Here is a 20,249-nt window from a genome sequence, read left to right as displayed (position 1 = left end):
TTCACAGATGAAAGGATGAAGGTTTTTAGAACAGAGATGGCATATTAAAGCATAGGTGAAGAAAGGAGACTCAAATGGTTTTAAAATGAACCAGAATAAAAAGGCTAGTCGAAGAGGAAAGAAACAGATCAGCCAACTCTCAGTTAAGTTAAAGGCAAAGAGAAGAATTTGATACCACTTGAAATGACTAATTGGAAAATGTGGATTACTTTATAGCAGAAGAGGAAAGCTGAGAGGAATGGGAAAAGGAATGTATGCGATAGTAGAATAAGTTAAAAAAAAATAGAAAATGTCTCTTTACTGGCCAAGTTTCCTTTCACCGCTGAATGAAAAATGCCTACTTTGGGATTGAACCTACAAAGCAGGAGGCTAACAAAAGGTTTGTACACATTATCCTTTGTGCCTCCCTGGACCCAGCCTGTCTTCAGTGCACTTGGGAAAATGAAGTCATTGAAAAACACCCAACCTTCTCCTAAAGCATTGTAGGAAAAATTTACGGTTAATTTCTTCTCACATTTTTTTAAAGGTAGGGAATCAGACTAAAGGAAAATGAAATATTTATACATAATGTCATAATTATAAAAATGTAAATGTATATAAAGGTCTGGAAAATAACTTAGAAAAATTAACATAAGTAACTGACTTAACTGGTTTTTTTTAATTGATTAAATTTTGAATGTAATTTTTACATTTTTTTCATAAAGTATGGAAGGACAGAAAGAAGAAAAAGAAAGGTAAGGGAATAAAGAAACCAAAATCCAAACTGATAAACTGACTATCTTAACAACCTAAAGATACTAAAGACTAGAGTTGGAATGGAAAAACTAATTCTTCAGATACATAGGAATGTGTACTTAAGTGAATATACAAAATAAACAAGCTAATTAAGAAAAATGTATAGTATGTTCCTAAAACTATGACTTCTTATAATTAACAATCATTCATTCAACTTCCTCTCTCATCAATCAAGTTTCCTCCCTCACTCCACTCCAGCTACGCTAGTCTTCTTTCTGTTTCATGAATGCCAATGTCATTTCCATCTCAAGGCTTTTCACTCACTGATGCCCCTTCCTGAAACATCATTCATTCATATCTTCACGTTGTTTGCTCCTTCTCATCATTCCTTTACACAATACCTTCCCAGGGATGCCTTCTTGACCACCTTCTCAAAAATACTCTCCCATCATTTTATCCTGTTTTCTTGCTTTATCTGCTTTATGACAAGTAGTAACACTTTCTTAAATCAGGGAAATTATTACTTAGTTTATTTTCTGCACTATTTCACTAGAATACAAGCTCCACAAGTACATCAGCGTCTTTACTTTCACCATGATAATTACATAAGACTAACTAGTCTTATGTATATCAGATAAATAATAATGATTTACTTAACATAAGAATTAAATCACCAAATATTTATTGAAATAAATGACTGTTAACATGCATGCTTGGTATACAATGATGAATAAAAGTTATCTATGTCTTTGCAGAACTTAGAGACTATTGGGGAAGAGACCCAATAAACAAGCAAAACAAAATACAGTAAACCTCTTCAAATTTTGAGCTATACTACGAAGAAATAAATAGGTACTTTGAGACAGTAAGAGAAGGAGCAAAAACTGCTTTAGACTGAGTATCTCTGAAGTGATTTTAATACTGAGACTGAGTGCCAATCATGAAAATAAGGTTGCACAGCTGGTAAATGGCAGAGCCAGAATCCGAATTCAGGTAGCCTGGCTCCAAAGCCCCGGGCCTTAACCACTACTCAATGCTTTCTCTCTAAAGAGCAGAATCATGCAAAATGTGAGCTCCAAGTCATTTTAATATTTATACTCGCTCTAAAGAAGATTCTAAGAATCATGGGAACCTAGGAAAGAAAAATATTTGAAACACTGAATAAGAGAAGAAAGATTCCTCAGGCATCATGTAAGAGTATGAGGAAAGAGGCAAATCTACATAGACCACTAAATTGCTTCCTTAGGGCAATAAATGCTCTATTTCTTACCTTAACACCTATTGCAACAATAAGGTGCTTGGGAAATTGAGAGCTGTCAAAACAATACAGACATTTGTCCATTTGTGCAGCAAGCCTCCGGTGTTCAGCAATAGCTTTTTTCCTCTGGTTCTCTTCCTCTTCACCAAAACGTTCTCTCTCAGCTGCTCTGGAGACAAACATGTCATCCAGAGTGTAATAGTCTCCATCCGTTTTTCCCATAAACTGAAAAATCAAAATAACAGTAGTGGGAAGAAGATAGTAGTTAAGATTGAATTGTACTAGCACACTAAAATCATATCTCTGAGTTCTATGATTAAACTCTTTCATTAAAAAAAAGAAAAAGAAAACATGATTAAAATTTAAGCTTGACCTTCAGGTGTCAATCAATCATCATCATTGTCGTCATCATCATCATCATCACAGCTAAAGTTTACTGAGCAATTACTATGTGCAATTCGATTGTTTTATATTCCTATGAAGAGAGGACCGTTCTCATTCCCATTTAATAGATGAGGAAACTGAACAACAGTAAGTAAGAACTACTTTTACTTTAAAATTAGCATACACTCTATACAGAACATAAAACATTTTTCGGCCGTATCTCCAGGTGCCTTCTCCATACCTCCAATATAAACTGTAGCCAGGGTGATGTTTTTATAACACAAAACACAAATTTTATTTATGTTCCTGATTAAAATCCTCAAAGAGTTCTACACTGTGAACAGGGTCAAGTGCAAGCTCTGCTTTGGCCTACTAAATCAAAGACACAGAAAGGTATGACGGTTCGAAGCTTACACTCTATAGTTAGAACGACCGTGGTAAACTCTATCGCCTGTCTGTATAACCTTGGGCAAGTTATTCAATCTGTCTCTGCTCTCTCTACACCTCATTTCTCCATTTTACAATGGTCATAACAGTATTACCTATAACAAGGTTACTCACTTAATCCTCACAACACATGCATGGATACAGTAAGGACGCATAACTGTGAGCCACCATTATTACACATCTCTTCACAATGTGACCTCTCCAGTCACATTCGATCACATCCTTATGCAAACTCTATGTCCCTGTCATCCTATTTTCAGTCCCCAAAAGTACTGTTCTCTTCAGGCTTTGCACATATTACTCTCTGAACAATTCTGCCCTCAATTTTGCCATTCTACTCCTACTCATATTTCAGTCTGAGGCTTAGATTTAGTTGTCACCTCCATGAAAGAACTGCTGCAGTGCTTCCAAGCTCCTCTGGTGCTACATTCCCAACAGTCTTGTGATGACCACACTGTATCATAATTGCTCATTAACTTGTGTTTTCCTTCCATTCGACTAGTTCTACTTGGCCTACTAAGTACCAAAAAAAGAACTACCTTTTATCATCAAATAAAAAGCAATAGAAAGATGCTTGAATATTAGCAGATATTGCAAAAGAGTTTAAGAAAGATGGAATGGCTCTATTTGTGTCAGAAAAAGTAGATTTCAAAGCAAAAAGTATTGTGAAGGATAAAGAAGGTCATTTCATGATAAAAGAGTCATACTATCAAGAGGACACAACAATCCTAAAGTTTACGTACCTAATAACAGAGTTTCAAAATATATGAAGCAAAATTTGAGAGAATTGCTGGAGAAATAGACAAATCCACAATTATAATCAGAAATTTAAACAACACTCTCTCAAAAATTGATCGAACAAGTATAAAATCAATAGGCATATACAAAACTTGAACAAATTATCAACCAACTTGACTTGACATTGATAGAAATTCTCTCCAACATCAGCAGAATACACATTCTGCTCAAGTACACAGAGAATATTTACCAAGATAGATGATATTCTTGGTGATAGAACAAGTCTCAATAAATTTAAAAGGATTCAAGTAATGTAGGGTATGTGCCCTGAACACAACAGAATTAAATTAGAAATCATAACAGAAAGATATCTAAAAAATTGCCAATTACTTGGAAACTAGCACACTTTCAAATAACCCATGCATCAACAAAAAATAAAAAATAAAATCAGACAGTATTTTGAACTGCAAAAAAAGAAAAAAGAAAAACATATGAGAATATTGGGATGTTGTTAAAGCAGTACTCACAGGGACAATTAAAGCACTTAACACCTAGCATATTAGGAAACAAGAAAAACCCAAATCAATGATGCCAACTTCCACCTTTAAAAACTAGAAACACAAAAGAGAAAATTAAACAAAATGTAAACAGAAGAAAATTTCTAAAATATCATTATTGAGTCAGGTAAAAAGATTATTATTAGTTAGGTATTTCTCAGAGCACACTAGCTTCCTTGCCCATACTTCCTTGTCTTCTTTTTATCTTCTTTTTCTCTTTTTAATCGTGGTATATCTGTGTATTCTCTCAGGTTTGTCTCTTTATGTAAATTGCCCTAGCTTACAAATTCTTATTTTAACTTCAGACCTGTGTCTCAACCATAATATATTATATTTTGAAAAATATCAGAACTGGTCACTAATCTTTTTCATAATAGTGACCAACCATGTGCTAAGTTAAGTAATCTCTTATCCAAATATCCCTGCAACGTGAAGAATCATCATTCTCACTTGTACAGATTAAAAGGATGAGGCTAAGAGAGATTGAATGACAATCAAAATCACATAGCTATTAAGAGACAGAACGAGGAATCAAACACAGGTTGATCTAAGTATAAAATTGAAGGCTATATGGTATATAGTAAGCCTCTCTCACTTAAGAAACCCACCTCTAAAATACAGAAAGGGTATACTTTGAAGCAAAATAGAGAATTTGCAGAAATCTTAAATTTCATCTAGAACATACCCAATTGGGTTAAGGTACTTATCCAAGAAAACATAGGTATCTAATAGGTATTTACCTTATGTAACATATATTAGTAGGAGAAGAATATGAACTTTTATATATAAAACTGTGCCTTCTTATGATATGTTGTTATAAAACATTGTTATTAAAAATCAGTTCACAATTGATCAGGAAATGTATTCAATTCAAATCAATCTTCTGTACATGGAAGATAGCATTTCTATTCTTTATATCTATGTTCATGGATGTTGCCAAACGTCTCTGCTTTATTCACAGTGTTTGAATTAAATAGGGTACAGTCTTACTAATTAAGTCTGAATGATTCTTCGACAAAACTGAAAGAAAATATGATCCAAGAACAATAACTATAATTCCCTGATCCTACACCTTCTACTTATTTGCATTTTTCCATTATCTTTTCTTTGGGAGTACATCCAAAATGTTACAAATTTATCAGTCATGTACACCTCGTCTATGACCTTTAACCTACCATCTTCCTATATTTGGCAACAATAATCAACAATGTATAATAAAAAGAATATTTTTTAATTTACAGACTGTTAACAGACAGTGGAGACTATATTAACACGTTGCGTACGGATCACGAGAATCTTCACGAGGGATTTAAACCCCGCCGTATGCAACGTGTTAAGTCTAATGGGTGGCAAAGTGAAAAAAAAAAAAAAAATTGCTGGAGGAAAGGAGGTGAAGATGACCACCAGACAATGGTCCATCCCCATTTAATTCACCATGTTCCCCATCATACTGAAGTAGCTGGCAGGATAGAACAGTGAACTGGCCTTTTCCAGATTTAATTACAAGTGCTGGCTAGGTGACATCTTGTGGGGCTAGGTGACATCTTGTGGAGCTAGGGCAATGTTTTTCAGGATGAAGTATATACATTCCAAATCAGTATCCAAACTATGATGTTGTCTCTCCCACAGCCAGGATTCACAGGTCTGGGAACCTAGGGGTAAAAATCGGAGTGACCCATCTCACTATTGTCCCTTTTGACATACTAGCAAATTTTTACCTCCCATCTGAGACTTCAGGCCCTACTGGTCTAAAGGTCTTAGTTCCAAAGGGAGGAATACTCCTACCAAGGGACACAACAATGACTCATTGAACTTGAAGTTGAGACTGCTACCTGGCCACTCTGGCTCTTCATTCCACTGAATCAAAAGGCAAAGAAGGGAGTTACTGTAGTGGCTTCAATAACTGATACTGACTGTCAAGGACAAATTGGGTTGCTATTACATAATGGAGATAAGGGGAAATATATCTTGAATGTAGGAGATCTTTTAGGGCACCTCTTAATAGTCCCATGGCCTATGATTAAAGTCAATGATAAACTACAACAACTCAATTAAGGCAGGACTGCCAATAAATTGTCCAGACCTTTAGCAGCTAAAGGGGCTGCTGAGAGCAAAGGGAATATGGACCGGGTAATAGAAGAAAGCAGTTGTAAATACTAGCTAAAACCATGTAACAAGTTTCAGAAATTAATATTGTAATAGTTATAATATCCCTTCAATATTTTTACATGAACATATATATGCAAATATATATTTAAATATTAAAGAATGTTTTTTCTTCTCTTTCCCTCTCTCATCCCCTTACCATCTAACACAAGATGTATTATTAATAATAGTAGCTTTATTTTCTAGTCTGGGGAAAGGGTTAGCCTGCTTTTGGTTTTAGGTGGGATAGCTGTATCATGTTAGACAGAAGCAGGGCTTTGTTCTTTTCTTTATTTGGAGATTAAACATAGTTTAATGAGATATGCCAAGGTAACAAGGCATGGGTTGTGGTCACTTTGTCAACTTGACTAGTCTGACATACATTTACCAGAACTCCCTTCTCTGTGTGTTATGGTCAGGGTGGACAACAAGAGAGATTCTTACAGAAGGCTTGGAGACTAGAAATGAAGCAGCAGCCATTTTATAACTTGCATACATTGTCACTTATCTGCTGGTTTACCTCCTGACAGAAGGCAACAGCTGAGTCTGTAACTGCTCTACCTTTCCCTCTATCCTCCTTCAGCTTCACCACGTTCCAGGCCAGATGTGTGCACTAAGCTCTTGGCCTAGTCTATAGGATATACATACCACCAAGGTCAGAGGTAACAAGCCCAGACGTGTGTTTCTGTCCATCCTTGACAGCTCCAGCTCATAGCTGGGTTCCAGCTTGTTCTTGTTCTCCCCCTCTTCACATTCATTGTTCCCTCCCAACTGCCTGCCCTTTAGACTTCAAGCTCTAACATCAGATGCAAACAAAAAAGCCTTCAAGTGACTGCTTAACGAGCTCCCACAATTTCATAAGGTCAAATCCCTGTAAGAGATCTGTATCTGTGTATCTCTTAGTAGTTCTGGTTCTCTGATTGAAAGGTGACTGATACAGATTTAACCTTCTAAAAACAGCAATAACAAGCTGTTCGGGGGCTCTGCTTGTACAATATTTTTTTCAAGAATGTTCCCAAAATAATATTATTTTTAATATCATTAACCACTGTTCAAAAATAGCATATAACAGTACTGAAATTCAGAGATTTCAAATGTCAATTATATAATATGATGGTTGAAAATGAATGTAATAATGAAGTAAAACCATTCCTTTTCTGCTTCGGTCCACTATCTCTAATGACCAAATCCAATAATACTATTTTAGTACACTCTAATCTGAATGGAGTCAGTCATCTCCCTTCTCTGATCCTATGCCCTGGTTGCCACGTTATTATAGAAAAGTTACTCATTTTTGCAAATGGTTCCACTATAAACTCATAAGCTGAACTGGCTCTTCCATACAATTAGAAAAAAACCATTTTCCACAGTGGCTATTTCAGAAGATTACCACTGAACTTTGACACTCCATCAGCTCCCCTCTCACTCTCAGTAGATGGCCTCAAAGAGAAAATTAAAATCAGACAAAAATTTCCTCATCTTCCTACTACCAAATCTCCAAACCACTCAGCAAATATAGGACTTGTACTTTTTCCCTCCTACTATAATAGAAGGGCATATGTGTTCCTGTTTAAACTAAGCCTATCGTCCATGCACTGAACCCTAATCCCTCTCTATACACTCTGGATACTCTGCTCAGATATGCCACTCATAACTTCTCCTTTTTATCTTTTATTATTGGCCTTTGTTTCCCTTTCCAACAACTCTTCCAAATCAGAATTTAAGTATTCAAGCACACTAAAGATTCTTGTTTTAAACATTCCTTTGGAACACATATCACAGTCAAAAGCTAGACCTCTTAAATATATTGTCAAGAGAAGAGAAGAAAAAGGCAGGATTTTATTAAATAGTGATTGATAATTGATAATAATATGGGAGATGTCAAATTATGACTGATATTTAGAATACAACTATTATTGTAAACTGGGAGAATAAGTCTTTCTGAACAGCCAAATTTCCAAGTAGTTAAGGAAATTACTACTAGTATACTTAGTATACCACTTAAGTATAAAAGCATTTCTTATTGTAGTCACTTTGAAAGGAAATGTCCAGTGTTATATACTTTCCTGCCTTTTAAAACATAATATATGAAACTTAATCTTTCTCTGATAACACAGGATAATTATTGGGACTATTACTATAATGTGTCATAATTCCAGAATGGCCCTCTGCAGGGCTGGTTGCTTCTCTGCAAGCTATATCAACCAAGATGACAATGATTTTTTTTAGTTATTTCTCTCCATTTTTCCATCTCATTCTTTGCTCTCTATATTCTTTGCTTTCTTTGCACTGATAAAAGTGAACTGACATCTTGGAATGCTTAACCATGGAGCTGGGAGGACTGTGGGTGGAGCTGGGCCCCCCCCCCCCCCCCGGTTGACTCTCTAGCCCTGACTTCCTGTTGAACTTTGTGGTAACTTCAGGGGGCGGGATGCTAATAAATAGAACAGCCATCTTAGAACCAGGCCATTATTTTCCTTCTTCATGTGGGAGCCTGTTGGAGCTCAAGCTCCGAGTTGGGGGTGTGCATTCCTGCACTGCTTTGGTGGTTTTTTGTTTCTTTTTCCTTTAGTTGTGAGGGGCAGCCTGCGGAGCCTCTGGTCCCCACATAAGAGCCACTCCCCACATAAGAATGCAGGACATGGTGAGGCCAAAAAGGAACACCCACGGAGCCATAGATAGGGAAGTCATAACACTATATTCTCTCTGGCGGCCTGGCGAGACACACGCAGTAGTAGCCACATGATACGCAGTCTGCCATTCACTTCTCTGCCTGCCAACCAGCCAACCAATCAATGCAGCCCCGTAGTTACATCAGTAGCCAATTGGCTAACCGGTTATAACTGATGGCCAACCAATCACAGTCGATGGTCATTCACTACCTGAGCCAGCACCTCCCCACGTGAGGCCGAGAGCCTGGAAACTGCTCTCTGGGACTCTGTCCCCACACCCTTTTTCCGCGAATAAACCGTTTTTCTTATGGATTTATCTGGAGAGTTATTTTTGCCTGTCGACACACTAAGTCACCTGTCAGTTCTCACTGCTGTCAGCATTTTTCCTTGCGGTAGTCTGTTTCCCCACTTCTAATTTTCAGCTTTTATTATACTTCTGGTCTAAAACTGGATAATCAAGTACATTAGAATTACATGTAATAAAAAAAATAAGGCCCCTAAGGCCCTCTCCAGGTAATCAATAAATAGTTCTTATATTTAGAGTAAAAATAGAAAAGGTAGCCTACAGTTTATAAACATTTGATTAGCATCAAGAGAAGAGACAAAGAATGCTATATTTTAAAACCATGACAAATCATGGGGGAAAAAAGGATTCATATGCTTGTCTTTTTCTGGTCTACAATGACATCCTAGCTAGAAGTAACTTTTTGAATGCTGTTTCTTCTACTACTAATTATCATTTGCATATTGCATTATTATGATACTAAAATATTCACTATAATTTGTTAGAGGAATAAAATAAGGAAACTAATTCTATACATTTTCAAAATGACTTAAGATTGTTTAAAACCCAAAGACTAACACGGAATTATTTTTCAAAGTAGAACTAAAGCCACTGGCAAAGACCAAGAAGAGCAAATGATGTATTAAGACAATATAACTAAACTGTGGTTTTGGCTTCACCTTAGACATTCACACTATGGGAAGTACCATATTACCTAACTCTTACACAGATAATTAAAACCCTCATAGTTCATAAAGAACTAGCATCAATATCACCTAGTTTTCAAGTATCAGCTTTATGAAATGACTAAAAATATACCCATGGTTCAGTTATTCATATAATTACCAGATAAGCATACAACAAAGTCAGTCTTTTGATGCACTGCCTACGGATGATTAAATTTAGTTGAGAGAAAAATCTCAAATGAAATACATCTTACTACAGCAACTCTCAGCTGAAAAACTCTATTTCTAAAAATTACTCTCCTGTTAAATCATGTACCACTGCAATGACAGAAAGTCAGCAGCTAAACAGATATGCCAAAATAGATCATAATTTTAGCTACTACAAAAAGAGCAAGACAATAAAAACCAATGGATTTCCATCAAAGCATATTAAAATATTATGAGATAACATAACAAATCATTCACTTCCAGGTGGTTTAAGTCCCAAAGTTAATTTCTTACTTGTTATCTTTGTTCTTCACAAAACACCTGGGAATTAAAATGAACTTATTAGAAATGTAAGTTTTTATGGCACAAGAATGAGTCACTCTTTCTCATAAGTAATTGTTTTCTTCACAGAAGAAAAAAAACACGTACACAAATTATTATGCCCTACGAAAAATCACTGATGTTGAATCACAGAAGAAAACCTCATCGTAAACACTGAAAACGAAAGTAGGTATTTCTGATGCCATGAGAAGCATAAGAGATTTGACATATCAATAAGCAAAACTCCAGGGCCATTTTTAATTCCACATTCTCTAACTATCTACATAAATAAAACTAAACTTTAATGTTAGCTTTTACAAATAACTCGCATAGTTTTTCATTAGAGTATTTCCATGTATAAAAGACCCGGGAACATTATAAGTATCTCTGTCATGCTTGTTTTGCTGTACAGATAATTTAACATTCCTGTATACTACCTTTAAGAAGACATTTCAACAAGGTTTATTCACTTTTTGAAAAAATCACTATTTAAGTTTACTTTTCCAGTGTTTCCATCTATAGCTTTATTGGTTCATACATATTACATTAAGGCATAAATAACTTAATCCCTCTCTAACGTCTTAGTTGGAAGAGGGACAATAGGAATTACGGAAAGAACTGAAGAATATTCTCCAATATGGTACCGGCTTATGTTTAATTCTATATATTTGATATTCAAATTAAGGCATGGATTACCGACAAATGTTTATTTTTTTAAAAAGGTGCTATAAAAACTTTGTTAATTTTATTCAGGCAACTTAATAGTTAACACAGAGGGTGCCAAAAAATGTATACATATTTTAAGAAAGGAAAAACTGTATTAAAATTGTAATAGTCAATATATACCAATAACAAAAGATGAATACAAGTCATGTGTATACATTTTTTAGCAACTCCCCCCCCCCCCGTATATATTCATCAGGCTATTTGTTAAGCATTTGAGCTTCCCAAAATATCACTTTTGAAATTTAAAACAATATATATATAATTCTTGATTCTGTGTACTCCCACATATTCCACAATCAACCACATATTCCAGGAAACTCACCCTGTCATCTGACTATCCCTCTCACCATACCATCATGAAAGTACTTCACATGTCACTCAATTGCACAGTTAAAAATGGTTACAATGTTAAATTTTATGTTATGTATATTTTACCATAAAAAAAAGTAAATGACACCTGAACTAAAATATATTAAATAAATTACTTTTCTGGTGGTCCCACCCCTAACTGATGTTCAGAGAAACAAAAAATAGTTCATTACGCAGTTTAGACTGGATTCAAACCTATCTTTTAGGGAATGAACAAACTAAATCAAAATTTATTTTATTCAGTTCCACGTAAAAGCGAAATATCACTTCTATCATTTTATGAAACTAAATTTCAAATTTTCTTTAAAGATTGTCACAGGAAAATATACATAATTTCACACTCTTAGATTAGCCTTTTCCAACGCTGATTTCACCCCATATGAATGAAAGCCTATGAAAATGGAAATGGCTACCACGGGAACTGAAACAACTGAAAGGGTGTTGCAATGTGTTGGCAATTTTGACATTCCTTACTTCCTTCTAATCATGCCTTTAAGAAAGGTATGTTGCTTAATCTCTTAACATTTGTTATTAATATTACAGTTTACTGAAAATAAAAAATAAAGGACTTAGGTTCTAGTACACATTATGGAAATATGCACTTTGTATTTTAAAGACTTGCATCAGAAAATATATCAAGCCTTGAGTGTCACAAAATCAGAAAAAACAAAACTATCAATAGAAACACAAGCATCTTTTACTAGAAAAGGAAATCATCTTGTTTTCTTTATGATTTAAGGTAAAACCCTAATTACTTTGATTCTTTTTCTCCCTATTCTTCTCTCGTACCTTCCATTTTCCTTCCTCTCCAGTCCATTTTTAACACACTATCAGTACAAAAAGTATAAAATTACTGCCCACCAGTGCTAACAAAATTAATGAGGAAAGATGTATATAGCTCTCCTGAAGATGTGCCTAAGTCTACGTTACCAAGGAAACACTGACGTCTTAGATTTTAAACGGGGGAGTTTATATTTAAAGAATGTTGGAGTCAATAGAATGTATTTTAAGAAAGAGCAAAGCACACGCCACTTATTCCCAAATACCAACAAATGACACATGGAAATTGTACAAAGACAATTAAATTTAGGCAACAATCAATAACTATCCCATTAACCTGAGTCATTTGAAAGGCAGTTCTGTTTAATGAAAAATGCTGGTTAAAAGTTGAGGTTTCTGGTACTAGCTTTTGCAACTCTTTAGCTATGGGAACTTGGGAAAGTTACTTAGCCTTTCATAAGCCAATTAATTCTCTTAGCGTCTTAGTTTCATCGTTAGTAAAATGTTAAAGGTTAAGCGAGACTATTAAAGTCCTTTCCTAGATCTTAATATTCTTTAGTTCTATGATTTTGAAGAAACTTCCAAAAACCATGTACCTATTTTCTTCTAAGAAATCATAATAAATACACTCATCCATATTCTAAAATACACACAGTCTGATGCTAGATGCACATGCTCTTCTTTGTAAGGATATTTTTTATTTTTCCCCTTTTCCTTTAATTATGTAGTAAATACTCAGAAAAATAATGAAAAATACAGAAAGAATAAAAAAACCAACAACCATATTTTCCCTATCCGATTATAAAAACAAAATCAAGTTTATACTTGGCATGAGATACCTTTCTTAACCTGGTTATAAGAAAGAAATGGTATTAAGATTTAATGGTAAAATACAACTGGAAAGAAAGTGAACATAATCTGAATTTCAGAACTACAAAAAAAGGACAGTCAGTAAAAATGAAATAAATAAACAAATAAATATAACACAAAGGGTAGAATTGAATATGGACTAGAAGTTGTATAAAATTTGCTGTCCAACCTGAAATATTTCCTTCTTCCCAGTTTAGGTTAGGACACCCTGGTGTTGTTCTCAAAAGACTTTCCACTTGTCTTTCAAAGCAATTTGCACATCCATAATTACTGGATTCGTTTCTCATAATTATTTACTGAATGCTTCTTTTTCCTCACTAGACTACGAGCTTCCTTAAGACAAGGACCATGTCTTCCTAAAGTGCCAGTGTATATCCCCTGTAGAACACCTCACACACTAAATACAATCAACTAACATTGGCTGATTGAATAAACAAAGTGGAACTTGATCTGTATCAACTATTCCTGACTGGTTACTATTCCCAAGACCTTTTAAGACCCATTTTCAGGGCAACTACTAAGTAAGGGAAGGACCCAAATTTAAAGACATTTGCCCTAAAAATACATATATATATATATATATATATATATATATATATATATATATATATATATATATATATATATATATATAAATATATATATATATATATTTGTATTTAGATATATCAGACAAACCATGGCCCATAGGCTAACTCAGGCCAGCCCCGTTTTTGTAAATAAGGTTTTGTGGGAATACAGCCATACCATTTATTTACGAATCGCCTACAGCTTCTTTTATGCCACAATAGCAGAGCTGGTAGTGGCAACAGAAAGTTGAAAATATTTTCTACCTAGCCCTTTAGAGAAAAGGTTTGCCAACTTCTATCGTAGACTAATAAGGACTTTTAACTAATAAAAGAAGAAACATGGGGGCAGCCACATGGCTCAGTTGCTTAGAGCACAAGCTCTTCACAACAAGGTTGCTCAGTTCGATTACCACATGGGCCAGTGAACTGCGCGCCCTTCCACAACTAGATTGAAAACAACAGCTTGAGCTTGGAGCTGAGCCACCGGTGGGCGGCCAGTTGGTTCAGTTGTTAGAGCAAGGTGTGCTCATAACACCAAGGTCGCCAGTTCGAGTCCCACATGGGCCAATGAGCTGCACCCTTCACAACTAGATTAAAAAACAACTACGTGACTTGGAGCTGAGCTGCACCCCCCACAACTAGATTGAAAAACAATGACTTGACATCCTGGAAAAACACACTGTTCCCCAATATCCTCCAATTTAAAAAAAAGTATACAATAATGAGCTCTTGTGGTCTCTTCATGAGAATATTTAACATCTAAACTATATACCAATGATAGTACTATCTCTAAAAATGCAGTAACAGCTACATCAGTTCATAAACCTTTAAGAGTATAGGGATTAAGCACAGGAATGATTAATAGAAATGATTAATATTCCAAATACTTTGGTTTTTATAAACTTTGAACATTACTTCAAATTTTTAGCAGAGCTGATTTTAGTTATTAAATATACAAAACAAACTGCTACTTTGATTATTAGCCATAGTGAACAAAAATCAAAATGCCAAATCAGCATTTCTGTAGTAATCTGTTAACTCCATTAGCTCTACCACATACAGGTAGAGACAGGTATTATTTCATGAATTAAAATTTAAAAAGTGTTTATGTTTTCTATAAGAAATTACCTAATATGACTCAAGCCAACCAACCCTCTTCCTTCTGCTATCACACACAAATCAATCTTCAGCCAAAAATAAAAGAGAAGACAAGATAAAGTTGACTGCAGGAGGGGAAATGGGATGGCACTTACAGCATTTCCTTAGCTGCTACAACCAAATTAACATCTCCATTAAATAACACAAAGAAAATTTGCTCAGAATAAAACAACAGCCTTTTGAAAATCTTAATATCACATGATTACAAATTCAACAGTGCGTAAGTTGCTCAGTCAATGCTTTTTGTAAAATCTGAATTTTATGTCTATCAGTTGTAATTCCAAAGTTTGTCCAATTTGTAGGTTTACTTATTGCTATCAGTTCTGGCTGATTTCTGCCAAAAATTATTAGGGAGTATCTAAATCATATAAAAACTACTTATGAGTAGTGTAAAAAAATGAATGTATTTCTCTTAAGTGGAAAATGACTTATTTCACTTATCATAATGCCTTCAAGGTCAATCATTGTTGTCACAAATAGCAGGATTTCCTTGTTTTTTTTAATGGTTAATATTCATATATATCCCCCCACCACATTTTCTTTATCCATTCATCCACTGATGGACACTTAGGTTATTTCCATGTCTTGGCTATTGTGAATAATGCTGCAATAAATATCGGGGTGGAGATGTCTTCGAGATAAGTGTTTTATCTTCTTTGGATGTATACCAAGAAGTAGAACTGCTGGATCATGTGGTAGTTTTATTTTTAATTTTTTGCGGAAACTCCATACTGTTTTCCATAGTGGTTGTATCAATTTACATTCACACCAACAGTGCACCAGGGTTCCTTTTTGTACGTATCTTCACCAGCATTTGTGATCTCTTCTCTTTTTGATAACAGACATTCTAACAGGTGTGAAGCGGTATCTCACTGTGGTTTTGATTTGTATTTCCCTGATGAATATTGATGTTGAGCATCTTTTCATGTACTTGTTGGACATCTGTATATCATGTTTACAAAAATTTGTCTATTCAAGACCTCTGCCAATTTTAAATTGGATCTGGGTTTTTGCTATTGAGTTATATGAGTTGTTTATATGTAGCTCCCTTATCAGAGAGATGCCTTGCAAATAATTTCTCTCATCCAATAGATTGCCTTTTCATTTTGTTAATTGTTTTTTTTGCTGTGCAGAAGCTTTTTAGTTTGATGTAGTCTCACTTGTTGATTTTTGTTTTTGTTGTCTGTGTCTTTGTGTCATATAGAAAAAAATTATTGCCAAGACCAACATCAAGGAGCTTTCCCTACGTTTTCTTCTAGAAGTCCTACAGTTTCAGGTTTTACATTTAAGTCCTTAATCCATTTCAAGTTAATTTTTGTGATAAGTATAAGATAGACGTCCAACTTCATTCTTTTGCATGTGAATATCCAGTTTGCTTAATACCAACTATTGAAGAGTAATTATCCTTTTCCTGTTCAGTATTCTTGGCTCCTCTGTAAAATACTAGTTGACCATATATGCAGCATATATATTTACATCTAGGGCCCCTATTCAGTTCCATTGGTCTATACATCTGTGTTTATGCCAGTACCATACTGTTTTGATTACTAAAGCTTTGTAATATAGTTTAAAATCAGAAAGTATTATGCCTCCAGCTTTTTCAAGATTTTTTTGGCTATTTGGGGTCTTTTGTGGTCCCATACAAATTTTAGAATTGTTTTGACTATTTCCGTGAAAAATGCCAATGGAATTTTAATAGTGATTGCACTGAATCTATAGATAGCTTTGGGTAGTATGGAAATTTTATGACATAGGATTTCTTTCCATTTATTTCTGTCTTAAATTTCTTCCATCAATGTCTCACAATTGTCAATGTATAAATCTTTCACCTCCGTGGTTAAATGTGTTCCTTCCTAAGTATTTTCTTGTTCTTCATGTTATTGTAAATAGGATTGTTTTATTTCTATTCAAGATAGTTCACTTAGTGTATACAAATATAACTGACTTTTGTATGCTGATTTCGTATCCTGAAATTTTACTCAATTGTTTATTAGTTCTAACAACTTTTTTGATGGAGTATTTAGGATTTTCTATATACCAATTTATATCATCAGCAGAGAAAATTTTATTTCTTCTTTTCTAAAATGGATGCCTTTTACCTCTCAGAAGCAGCTGATAAAGTTATTCACAATCTCCTTCCTGTCTTCTCTGATTTCTGAAACATGACACTGTTTTCTTTCTACCTCACTGGCTGCACCTTCTCATTCTCATTTGTTAAATCCTTTTTATCCTCTTCCAGGCAGTGCTCGGTCTTCAGATTCTCCTCATTAATAACTTTTTAAGTCCCATGGTTTTAAATACATTTAAATCTTAACAGCATCCAAATATATATGGGAGAACCAACATCTACCCAAAACCCCACAGGCAGTCACTCCACACTACCATGTGAATGTCTAATAGGCATTTAATACTTACATGACCATAACAGTATTCTTGATCTCCTACCTCCTGAAAAATCTGTCCCCTTGCAAAGTTTTTCCTATTTAAGTAAATGGCACCAGTATTGCTTCAAATCCTAAAACTTCTTACCAGTTTACCAACCTAATCTAATACTCTGTCTGAATTAATCCAACACCCTCCTGACTGCCTTGCTTCAACTCCTCCCTCTCTACATTACCTTCTCCAGAAACACCTTTTCAAAGCATGAACCAGTGGTTTCCGGTCTGGAGTTTAAGGGGCTGAGCAGTAGCCACTGTCCCAACAAGTACAAAGCTGAAAAACGGAAAAATCAACATCTCTTCTTAGATCCATCAGGAAGTGACTATCTCAAAAGTCAGAGAGACAGGAAGATGGGTACAATTTATCTGTGCAGAAACCAGAGGTTCTACTGGGGTAGGAAAACATAAGTAGTAAGCAACAAACTGCTGGATGCTCAGTGTAAGACAAGTCAGAGAGTTAAAAATTGCCAGGGGGACCCAATCATAGGGGATCCCCCCCATACTTTCCTGAGTTTTACCTCTAGGATCTCTACCAGGTACTCAGAGTAAAGATCAGAAAAAAACATTCTCCTGCTTCCAGGGGAAAAGGAACCACTGTGAAATACACCAGAGCATTCTGTTCTTAACAAGGCCTGCCTCAGTAGAAACTACTTTACTAGAGCTTAGCCTGCTGGGGTTTTATCAGAGTACAACCTACCTGAAAGAAGGGAAACACCCAACTCCAGGCCCACCTAGCCATCCTATCCCAACTAAGCATGGGGAAAACTGAGAAATACCGGTGAAGTTCAGTCCAGGGGCACATGCTCTCCAAGAATAGATAGATCACACAAGCAGAGAACCAAAAAGAAAGAACAAAAAAAGAAACGCTAGAGATCAAAACACTAACAGAAATGAAGTATGCCTTTGACGGATTTATCAGTAAAATGGACACCGCTGAGGAAGGAATCTCTGAGCTTGAGGACATGACAATAGAAAATTCCATAGATGAAAAGCAGAGAGAACACAGACTACAAAAAAACAAAACAGAATATACAGGAACTGTGGGACAACTACAAAACATAAACCCCATCATGACACTGTCCAACTAAAAACCTTCAAATGGCCTCCCATCATTTAAAACAAAAACAAAAGTTTTGTTTCCAGATCCTAGGAGATTTCTAGTATTTCCCCCCAAATAAAAAGAAGGAAAATGATCCCCATGGGCTAAAATTTAAGATCCCATACAATTCTTGGTGATGGAAAGAATTTCTATTTCTATTTCAATCCAAATTTGTTTACTCCCCCCAACACACAGATATACACACAGATACCTTGGTTACCTTTATTCTAGTTTTCATTAATTTTTTCACCAGGTATTATGTTCGCATAGTTTTTTTTAAAAGTCTGAAAAGTTACAGTAAAAAGCCTCCCTCCTGTGCCTCAGATACCCAGTTCCAACTCCTGTCATCAAAAAGTAAAGCCGGGACAGGCAAATATTTTCTGTAAAGGCACAGACAGTAAATATTTCAGCTTTGTGGGCTATTACAGTCTCTGTCACAACTATTCAACCTGGCCATTATAGAGCATAAACAATTTTAGACAATATGTAAACAAATGTGCATTGTTGTGTTTCAATAAAATTTTATTTGAAAATACTAGCAGTGAGCTGAATTTTTCAGTGCGGTCAAACCCTGTAATAGAGCTAAGTTTAAACGTATCTCTTTTATTAAAAAAGTTTAATGGTGGTGTTTGGAAAGGACTGCAATGAAAGAGACTGCAACAAAGAATGCTATTTAAAACAAAAATTCATCCTACTACCAATAATAATGTATTAATATACATTTTTATATAAACGAAACATACAAAATTTTCATATAAATAGACAAGATTATTCCAAGATATCTCCACTATAGTCTACAATCGATTACTCCACATATCCCTGTGGCATAATTATGAAGAACTGGAGGAACATTCAAACAAAACAGACTGATAGATAACCTAACTAGCAGCAGGTTGTCAACATTAAACTCTGACTCAAAACTTTCCCTTTCATGGTAGATCAAATATACAATTAACTTTTTCATGGAATATATTAAAAAAATAAAACAGAGACCATATTTAAAAACAAACTAAATCTTAAATGTATATTTCCCAAGTAAATCTTAAATGTATATTCCCCAATCAATCAACTCCAAAATACATGCTTCTAATATGTCTTACACAGGTTTTAATAAAATAAATCAAGATTAGAAAGAACCAGCTCTGTCTGAAAAGTAAATCACTGCTAGACTGAGTAACCAGCTTCGCAAAATTCAGAGGTATCCTAGGAATGAATATATCTTACCTTAGATGCCATTCTCATAAAAAGTTTGTTTTGATTTTCTGCTGTTCCCATCTTCTCGTTCTTGACTAAATCATTCAGACTTAGATTATCATCATCATGAAAGTATCGAACCCTTTCTTTTTCCTCATGGGTTGAAGCCTATGACAAAATGAACATTATTAATTTAATAAAATCATGAGTTTCTGAAGTATTTTAAAGAATTACCTATAAACCTGATATTAATTGTACAAATCCCACTATGTATCACAATCTTTCCTCCCAGTTTATCCCTATCCTACCTGCTTCCATGTGGAAGAATTACCAATAGAATAACATGCCCGACTTTTCTGCCCCTTTACTTTCCTCTTCCCTGGGGATAAAGGCATGACATTATCTGATTTCGGACTTTGGGGTAAAAGGCAGAATTGTTTTATCCCCCCCTCTCTCCTCTCTGCTCTTCTCCTATAGTAAAAATTCCCTACTCCTATGGAGGGAAATCCGTAGTTATCCAGAGATCAAGTAAGCATCCTGACAGGAGGTGAAGTATTAACCAACCCACTTCAAACAGCTTTGTCAGAAACAAAGCTGATATTCTGACTCTTAT

General features: G+C 35.0%; 1 protein-coding gene across 1 annotated transcript in view; it reads right to left on the bottom strand.

Moving 5' to 3' along the window:
- CWF19L2 (CWF19 like cell cycle control factor 2) overlaps positions 1 to 20,249 on the bottom strand; it is a 98,998-nt gene that overhangs the window by 17,750 nt on the left and 60,999 nt on the right. Inside the window, exons 12-13 of the mRNA XM_088791475.1 lie at positions 19,667 to 19,804; positions 2,006 to 2,218 (exon numbers count right to left, since the gene is read on the bottom strand). Coding sequence (XP_088647601.1) covers positions 2,006 to 2,218; positions 19,667 to 19,804 — 351 coding nt within the window. The remainder of the gene's footprint in view (positions 1 to 2,005; positions 2,219 to 19,666; positions 19,805 to 20,249) is intronic.

Source organism: Rhinolophus sinicus, chromosome 14, assembly GCF_057876585.1.
Source record: "Rhinolophus sinicus isolate RSI-liver-muscle chromosome 14, RSI-T2T, whole genome shotgun sequence".
NCBI lineage: Eukaryota > Metazoa > Chordata > Mammalia > Chiroptera > Rhinolophidae > Rhinolophus > Rhinolophus sinicus.
Note: the sequence above shows the minus strand (reverse complement) of the source record. Positions and strands in the feature narration are given on the sequence as shown.